The sequence below is a fragment of the Mizuhopecten yessoensis genome, unplaced genomic scaffold, assembly GCF_002113885.1.
Source record: "Mizuhopecten yessoensis strain PY_sf001 unplaced genomic scaffold, ASM211388v2 scaffold7225, whole genome shotgun sequence".
Taxonomy (NCBI): Eukaryota; Metazoa; Mollusca; class Bivalvia; order Pectinida; family Pectinidae; genus Mizuhopecten; species Mizuhopecten yessoensis.
Genome location: NW_018406942.1, coordinates 547472 through 557407, shown reverse-complemented (window position 1 = coordinate 557407; position 9936 = coordinate 547472). Strand labels below are relative to the sequence as shown.

General features: G+C 36.9%; 1 protein-coding gene across 7 annotated transcripts in view; it reads right to left on the bottom strand.

The window, feature by feature from the left end:
- Positions 1–2049: 2049 nt before the first annotated feature.
- Positions 2050–9936, bottom strand: part of LOC110453270 (clathrin interactor 1-like) — a 47198-nt gene continuing 39311 nt past the window's right edge. For 6 of the 7 annotated variants that reach the window (XM_021502152.1, XM_021502155.1, XM_021502153.1 and 3 more), the window contains 2 exons: positions 7113–7220; positions 2050–6676 (listed from right to left, as the gene is read on the bottom strand). In XM_021502152.1, coding sequence (XP_021357827.1) covers positions 6543–6676; positions 7113–7220 — 242 coding nt within the window. In that variant the 3' untranslated portion in view covers positions 2050–6542. The remainder of the gene's footprint in view (positions 6677–7112; positions 7221–9936) is intronic. The other variant, XM_021502158.1, reaches the window with a different exon arrangement.

The following is a 9936-nucleotide window of genomic DNA, read 5'->3' as shown; positions in this document are numbered from 1 at the left end:
GCGGCCGTGGCGGCCATATTGGATTTCTGATCGACCCGAAAAAAAACAACACTTTGTCAGGACCATGAGTCGATCATTCCTACTAACTATGAGTTCAATCGGCCAAGCAGAACTTGACTTTAAGTTTGAAATATTTTTTCAAAATGGCGGCCGTGGCAGCCATATTGGATTTCTGATTGACCTGAAAAATAACAACACTTTGTCAGGACCATGAGCTGATCATTCCTACCAACTTTCAGTTTAATCGGCACGAGCCCGGATAAAATATCTTTATACGAACCATAATTTGGCCTAGTTTAGTCAAGTGTTGCGTAATGTACACAATACACACGCTTTGGTAACACTGGGATAGGTAATGTAATTCAACTATTAGTCCAACAGATCTTGGTAAAATACTTTCGACACATTTTGGTAGAATACTATTTTAGGATGTGTGAAAGCAATACATGTCGGTTACCATAGAGTAATCGTAAAATTAACGAAACATTTTCATTCTCAAGATGTAAGTGCAACACCATAAAAAAAGTTTTTTAAGATACATGTAGTTCACGACAGTGTGATTAATACGCTTTCGCCAAATGAGTTAAAAACTGTTCATAAAACTGTTCAAGACATGTTTTCTCCTTAAAACTTGAAAGGTACTTCTATAGAAGCAGTGACGGACAGGGATTACTCTCCTCAGGACGAATATGGGAACTTATTGATCCAACACTGTACCGGACACAAACAAGCAAATTCATGGAATTGATATCCGCCGCTTGCAGGACATATTGTAGGTTAACATTATTGAGGTTAGGTTTAAACATGTGAGAATCGTGCTGTTGAGACATACTGTATAGCTTAAAACTTAAAAGTAAGCCCTATACCTCAGTGATTAGCCGTAAATATGCACAAATCACATAGGTTGGCAAACTTAGCATGAGTTGAATGTGCATAAGGAATTTGGTTAAAACATCTTAACAATATCTACAGCAACAAGTACTAATTGTAATGGGGGACCATTACAGATGTCCCACAAAATGCCCCCATAGTCGCAAAAATGCATCAGAAAAGGATCGCATTGCCATAGTACACCGAAATTGAACAATTTCTAAATTGCATACAATCAGAATTATCTTTGTAGTTGCTATGGCAACGGAACGTATGCGATTGAATTTGCAGTCCCCTAATACATACCCCTATATACCAATTTTCATAGAAATCAAACAATATCTAAATTTCGACCAATCAGAAGCCTCCGTGTGGTTGCTATGGTAACGAAATTTATGCGGTTTTATTCGCAGTCCCCTATATACCATTTTTCATAAAAAATATCAAAATATCTAAATTTCGACCAAACAGAAGCCTTTGTGTGGTTGCTATTGCAACGAAACCTATGCAATTGCGGTTGAATTCGCAGTCCCCTTATACCCCCCCAGATACCAATTTTCAACAAAATTGAACAATATCTTAATTTCCACCAATCAGAAGCCTTTGTGTGGTTGCTATGGCAACAAAACATATGCGGTTGAATTAGCAGTTCCCTAATATCCCTATATACAAATTTTCATCAAAATCTAACAATATCTAAATTTCGACTAATCAGAAGCCTCCGTGGGGTAGCTGTGGCAACGAAACTGATGTGGTTGAATTCGCAGTTCCCCAATATCCCTATATACCAATTTTCATCAAAATCGAACCAAGTTTGAAGAAAAACGGTTAACATTTGTTATAGTTATTGCACATAAACAAAACCCAGCAGATAATTATGTTTTTCTTTATTCAAGGGGCCACAACTCCGCCAAATAGGGTCTACTAAAAATGGTCATCGAACTTGGCTGAGCCCTGAAGGCATTTAACCCTGTGACCAAGTTTAAAGAAAATCGGTCAACATTTGTTGTAGTTATTGCACTGAAACGAAGTGTGACAGACAGACAGACGGACGGACAGACCCATATTAATATCCCCCGTTTCGGTGAAAGCGGGGGATAAAAAAGGTATAAAGACAGCAAATTCAATGAAATGCCTTTAACCTTCGGTGGAACGAAAATATAACTAATAAAAGCAATAAGGAATGTATTCTGTATGCATGTAATCTTTTATTCATTCACACATGAATAGTCTGTGCTATCAATAACAGCACAGGGTGTCCTTTATAACAACGACCGACATACAGTATGTACAAGTTATATACAAGTGTACAGTATATAAATGATATAGGACATCTCAACAGTAATCAACCTCTAATGTCAAGTTAATTCAGAGATGAAAGTTAGCCTATGGTCAAAAGACCGATATATGTATTTTTAAATCTATGTTTGGGGAAAATTTAAAGTCTGCATTTCACTTAAACTCTGAAAATGGCTAAAACCAGCCAAAAAAGCTGAAAATTAAAATTTCCGCCAATTGGTTACCAACGTAAATTACAGATAAATGACTGGTAATTATAAACCAATATGGGTAATAATATGAAGATCTGAAACCTTGCATATTTAGTTACAAAGGTAGAATAGAGAATTACAAATTAGAGCAGCATTTAAGGGCTACATTATCACAGTTGATCTCACAATGTACTTTTAAATGTTATATTGTTTAAACGACAGTGCTACCTATAGGCAAATGTGACTGAATTGATTGGTCCCTTGCTCAAATTCCAGAATTTAAAGCGGAAAAAAATCCAGCACCTGTGCATGTAAAAAATACTGTCAGAGTCAGACAGATGCCTTACAACAATAGCAGCTCCAGGTCCTATAAATTAAATGTACCTCTCAAGTATAAAAATACGTAATTGTTTTGCTATATATCTGAGACCATCTGGAATGCAAGAAAAATGTTGCACAAAGAAGACTAACTTATAACACATTTCAGCAAATGTGAACACTGAACAGTCTATGTTACATTTTAACCTTGATCCCCTCGTGTCAATGTTGTTCCAGTTATATCTGGAGCTACTTGTAGACATGAGCATGAAGACTAGGGTAGAATCCAAATGTAATGACATGAGCACACGTATTGCACTGGGAGGTGGCAAAAAGAGGTATTACTGGTAGACTAAAGTGTGGGTCATATCTACTGGACACCAAGTCTTCACTAACACTACAACTCCTAGTCTAAAGGAAAACTTACTGCACACTTGGTCCTGATTAACACAAACCTTTGTTAGTTTTACATGACCACATATTTCTATATTGTCAAATGTAGAAAATCTGTAAGATAGAAGTTCTTTCACTTAATTTGATGCTTTAATGATTTCAGATCAGTTATGTATGCAACTAATGATTTGTAAAGATCTGTATATTTAACTGAATGTCTGTAGCCTCACAGATAAATACGTTCACTAGAAATCAGTTAAGTACATCTACTGCATGCTCTTTATCGCTCTAATAACTGACACATAGACTTCATTTGCCTTATAAACCCAGAGATCCATCAACACAATTCATACTGCTTTTATCAAACAACACTTAAAATATTATAACAAAATATACATATATACAAAGCATAATACAGCTAAAGACCAGCAAATTCTCAGAAAGAAAAAAAAAAATATATTCTATTTCACTTAAATAACAATCACTTAAATCACTCTGCTCTAATTCAGTGCTAGTACTTATATAAATACCTACAGTTGTCTATAAGTTACAAGGCGTCTGTTTAATGTCTACAGTACAACACGCTGTATGTCAGATATAGTAGTTTAGCACTGAGTGAAACAGTAATAGACAAATGACAATACACATCTCTGAAATTTTATAAATATACCATCTTCTATAGTTTTGTCTCAGGACCCTTTACATTCAAGTTAAATGAAAGTAGGGGAGTGAACAGGATTTGTTTGTGTCGATGATCTTAACTTTTCCTGCCAATTCATCACACGACCTGTGCCAGCGATCATGTGAATGTTGTCAGTGAACACGACTGTCACCAATGATCACACGACCTGTGCTGACTTGTGTCAGTATCACCTGTGTTAGTGACCACATGACCTGTGTTAGTGACCACATGACTTGTGTAGTGACCACATGACCTCTGTTAGTAACCACACATGACTTGTGCTAGTGACCACATGACCTGTGTTAGTGACCACATGACCTGTGTTAGTTACCACATGACTTGTGTAGTGACCACATGACCTGTGTTAGTGACCACACATGACTTGTGCTAGTGACCACATGACCTGTGTTAGTTACCACATGACTTGTGTAGTGACCACATGACCTGTGTTAGTGACCACATGACCTGTGTCAGTATCATATGACCTGTTTGCTATTGGTGTATGTGACTAGATATATTTGACTTTCACATTTACACAATTCGTGAATGATTTCAGTATGAAATCACAGGCATCAAAGCCTTATTCTTTGTTTCCTAATACCAGAAATTTTATAATAGCAAATGGAAGTATTTAACTTTACAAAGACTTCACAAAATGTTCACGATCAATAAGAAATGTTTTCCTAAAATTACAACATAATTTTAGCAGCCATCAAAAGTGACTTGAAATATTCAGTCTGGCATATTCAGTACAGTAAGGGAATTTATGTTTCCATTTCAGTGATCATCAGACAATAGATATTATGATATTGAAAAAATAACTTATATTTACACATAAATTTATGAAAGTTTAGACTATATTAAATTTGTTCTGATCTAACACGTTTCTTTCCCTGTCGAACAGTTTCCTTGACAACATGAAAAGCTTTATTAAAAGAAATCCACAAAACATAACAAACTGTAGTTAAAATTAACATTCAACAACATTAACGATCTATCACCATTGACTTTGTATTACCAGAATATGAACTATAACTTTTTGCTATTCAACAAGTGTAGCTCAGCCAAAGCAAGCATGCACAACAGGACAGAAAAGCACAATTATACATATATCATATGAGAAATGATAACCTGAATTACTTACTAACACTTTTATTCCATTAACATATTTTACAAATAATTACATTTTTCAAACATGAAAAAATCTCTCAAAACTAGACAGATGTTGTTCCAGTCCCTTCCTCTCTATACCACTTGTAATCTATCAAGATTAAGATGTGATATAAGAGAAACAAGACATTAAAAGAATTATTTTTTTCTGTGACATTTTTCAGATCTCAAAGTCCCATGCGTTCGTCTGTCAAGATTCTTTGTCCAACTGGATGAGGTTTGGCAGAGAGATGCACTTTTGACTGGTTGTGTAATTTCTTCATAATAAAAATAATGATAAAACTTAAGTTATCTATTAGCTTATGTGTATTATATTTAGTGAAAAAAGATACGACACATTCTTACCAATTCAAAAAGCCATTACTATCAGTTTAAAACAGATCCAGAAATGGTTATCACTGAAACATTTTGTTCAAAATTATAATATTCTTCAAATATGAAATGTTTGTCATATTCCATCAATTTTTTTAAGCAAAAACTCAGCATAATCAAGTGTTTTAAAATCTGTGATTGAACACAAATTACCAATAGGAAGCTTGTACTGCATCATTTCCTCTAAGGATTTAAGTACTATATTTACAAGTCATTTTTAGGGGAACAGGATTCAGAATACTGAAAACAATTGTTTTTGTCTTTAAGAAACAGTTGTATTTTATCAATTTTGAGCAAAATGTATTGTTGATCAATCTAGGAAATTATTACAGTTGTAGTACCTTGTTTTATAATATTTTTGTTTTTTATCCTTTGATTCTGAGTAACAAGTAACGTAGATCTGTGTATCACATCTTGTATATAATTCATCATTTTTTTCAAAGTCACTAATACACAAATCTCAATGTACTACTGGGTTAATAAATCTTACTTTCCCCACCCCCACACTGAATAAAGAGGTGTACATGTATACCTCCTCCCCCTCCCACCCACCCCTTCACAGCTTAGCAGGTGTATACCCTATCCCCCCTCCCCACTGATGCACTTCTGCAGTATTCTAAATAAGCCCTCCCCAAACGAGGCAGCTAATAAGATCTATAATACCTCCCATTAACTGGGAGTTCTATCATATATTGTACCTCCCGCTAACTGGGAGGATGTTAATCACAGGATATTTCGCCCAAAAATATGTCCATTTCTGCAGTAGTACGTGAATCACTAAGGGCTCCGCCAGGACATCTTCTGCTCGGACGTCTTGTTGGTGGAATGATTGTCGACTTATGATCATCTTCTGTAAAAGCCTGTCCCCCCATACTGGCCTCACCTCTTTGGTTTGTCAACGTCAGTACATTTTTCAAGTTTGGCCATTCCCTATGTCAACCTTGTATGTGACGTTTAGAACAAGGTTTTTACAAAACAATCCAACAAAACATCTTTCTCATATTAAGAGGTCATATTTAGCACTTTCACCACTGTAGACCATAATGGACTTATTGTAATCAATGCATGGTAGAGTTTATTAAAGTTATATAGGGGTGAAAGGGTTAGAAATATTCTGAGTGCCCCTAAGTCCTTCAAATGTTTTCTTTCATTACAAGTTTCACACATAGAAACACCATTGAAGGTATTTCAGTACAAAAAGGCTTGGTCCGTAGTTATTTTAACAATACTAAAACCGCATATCTTGGTTATTTTTTCGTGTTTCCAAATCCGCTGAAAGCCTGGTCGGTTCGTTGTTGGAATGATGATTGTCCCATCATTGTGGACTGCATGTTCATTGATCCCATCATGCCCATACCTCCCTGCATATTCACAGCCATTCCTGTAACACAAACCACTGTACTCCTAAAACAGTAATATATTATAAACACAGCTGAAACAACAGCTTTCAAATGAAAATCTCCTTTTAGTTTTCTTTTACGCTTCTGTCTGAGAGATAGATATATATACATAGATTTACCAAAGCAGTGATACTACTCTAATAGTGATGCCCATAATCTGGAAGATTCATTTTTGATTAATTATAAAACCTGCAACAAAGCACATTGTAACATTCTAAGTTAGTAATAACAGTTACTTATGTACAACAAATCGGGCCAAAGTTTTGGTAGATGGAAATGAAAGAATCCTGACAAACACGTTTCTCTGTATAACTTGTTCCCCAATTAGTAGACACAATGATACGAGAACCAGTACTTGCAAGGCACTGTCAAAAATTTTGAAAAGTTTATACTATAGAAATTGTACAAGAAGCCTACCCATGCCCTGGCCCATCATCGGCTGGCCCCCAATGACCTGCCCCTGGGGCTGGCCAACACTCATTCCTGCCATGCCCTGGTTCAGTCCAACCATTTGAGTGTTCATGCCTGCAACAATGTGTTATACAATTAGTATACAAGCTACTGAAATAATAGTTACCTCCCTTAGTTTAAATTCCCTCATTTACCTCCCTTTGTATGCATGGATCATTCAAGGATATATCTTCTATAATGAATGCAGTAAATTATCATGCAAGTGTTAGTCAATTCTCTAAGTATAGTTGTTCTCCCAATGAGTAACCAGGTTACATTTGTAGCTCTCTCACAGTATCCATAATTATTTCGCTTCAATTTTTCACACACTTTAGTCAGCTTATTCAAAGTTTTGACAAGTGAATAAAAGGAAAACTTTTATATGAACTTTTACACTGAATATTATTTTCACAAGCAATTGACAATGTTCATTCATTTTTAATAAGCATGAATTTGGCAATCAAATTGATAACAATAGGATTTTCATTAACTTATCAATAAAACTCTCAGTTTGTCATATTTGATTGGAAATAAAAGTTGGAAATGAGCCACTGCTTTATTTATAACGTCGACTTAAACAAACATCTCTACTTGCTGTATTATCTTATAGGAACACAAATCATGTTTTGGTAATATAACTAATAGCATCTGAACATTAAACAATTTTAACACTGTTAACGGTTATATATAAAAACTACCATAGGGAATTTCCATCAACTAAGTGTATCACAAAATCACCACGACAGCAACTCACACATCAGTCAAATACAATTAATATCAACAGTGAAACATTGTAACGCTTCAACACGGCAGTCAAACAAGAAACGCTTCAACACGGCAGTGAAACATGTAACGCTTCAACACGGTAGTCAAACAAGAAACGCTTCAACACGGCAGTCAAACATGTAAGGCTTCAACACGGTAGTCAAAAAAGAAACGCTTCAACACAGCAGTCAAACATGCATTAGTATACAGAACTGCTGTAGGCACGAGGAACTCGCAAACAAAACACCACAAGTCAAAAATGCAGGCTTCTTAAATACTTCTATGTGTTCATCTATGTAAGCTTCTATATAATGTGTAATTAGTATTCACAATCGCTGTAGGCAAGTACAGCTCAGGCCTCCTTACGATAGGCTAACAGGACAAACAGAATAGTTTCCATGATCAATTACTAAATAAGACAACTGTATCAATCTATGGTGGACAAAGGGAACTATCTCATGAAATGTGCAGCGTTAAAGGATTCCGAAACACGTAAACATTTGAGGGAGATGAATTTATTTAATGCAATTTTGATTTATTATTTGCAACAATTTAAAATGCTTATCCTATAACTTACAGAAGCATTTTATGGTTTGTCCCGGAGTACATTTGAAATTACATTAAGAATAAAATTTGTGGAATATTTAACTGTGGCATGTTAGACCAATACTTCTAATAAGGTCATCTTTTGGTCATACAAGTCACATGTCCCTCACACAGGTGGCACATGTCGGTCACACAGGTCACATGTCCCTCACAAAAGTGGCACATGTCGGTCACACAGGTCAAATGTCCCTCACAAAGGTGGCACATGTCGGTAACACATGTCCCATGTCGGTCACAAAGGTCACATGTCCCTCACACAGGTGGCACATGTCGGTCACACAGGTCACATGTCCCTCACACAGGTGGCACATGTCGATCACACATGTCACCTGTCCCTCACAAAGGTGGCACATGTCGGTCACACAGGTCAAATATCCCTGACAAAGGTGACACATGTCGATCACACATGTCACATGTCCCTCACAAAGGTGGCACATGTCGGTCACACAGGTCAAATATCCCTCACAAAGGTGGCACATGTCGGTCACGCAGGTCACATGTCAGTCAAAGAGGTGACACATGTCGGTCAAACAGGTCAAATATCAGTCACAGCGGTCAAACGTCTGTAATAGAGGTGACAAATGTCAGTAAAACAGGTAAAATGTCCGTCACAGAGGTGACACATGTCGGTAACAAAGGTCACATGTCAGTCACACAGGTAAAATGTCCCTCACAAAAGTGACACATGCAGGTCAAAGAAATGGCATGTTGGTCACATAGGTCACATCTCTGTTACAGGTCAAGTGTCTTGGTCAGTACTATCATACACAATACACCTTTGTCACACAGGTCACATGTCATTCCAGAGATGACAGACATATCTGTCACACAGGTCACATGTCAGTCACTAAGGTGACACATTTATGTCACAGAGGTCACACATTTCTGCAACAGAGGTGACACATGTCTGTCACAGAGGTGACATATGTCTGTCACACAGGTCACATGTCTGTCAAAGAGGTGACATGTCTATCACACAGGTCACATGTCGGTCACAGAAGTGACACATGTCTGTCACACAGGACACATGTCAGTCACAGAGGTGACACATGTCTGTCACAGAGGTGACATGTCTGTCACAGAGGTCACACATGTCTGTCATAGAGGTGACACATGTCTGTCACAGAGGTCACACATACCTGTTACAGAGGTGACACATGTCTGTCACAGATATGACACATGTCTGTCACAGAGGTGACACATGTCTGTCACACAGGTCACATGTCTGTCACAGAGGATACACATGTACGTCACACACGTCACATGTCCGTCACAGAGGTGACACATGTCTGTCACACAGGTCACATGTCTAGGTTACACTTGTCACTTTTTTGTTACACAAGTCAAATGTGCCTGTTATTTTGGTCATGTGTTGATCCTAGTTCTCTGATGCAGGTCAAGCATCAGTCACACAGGTCAA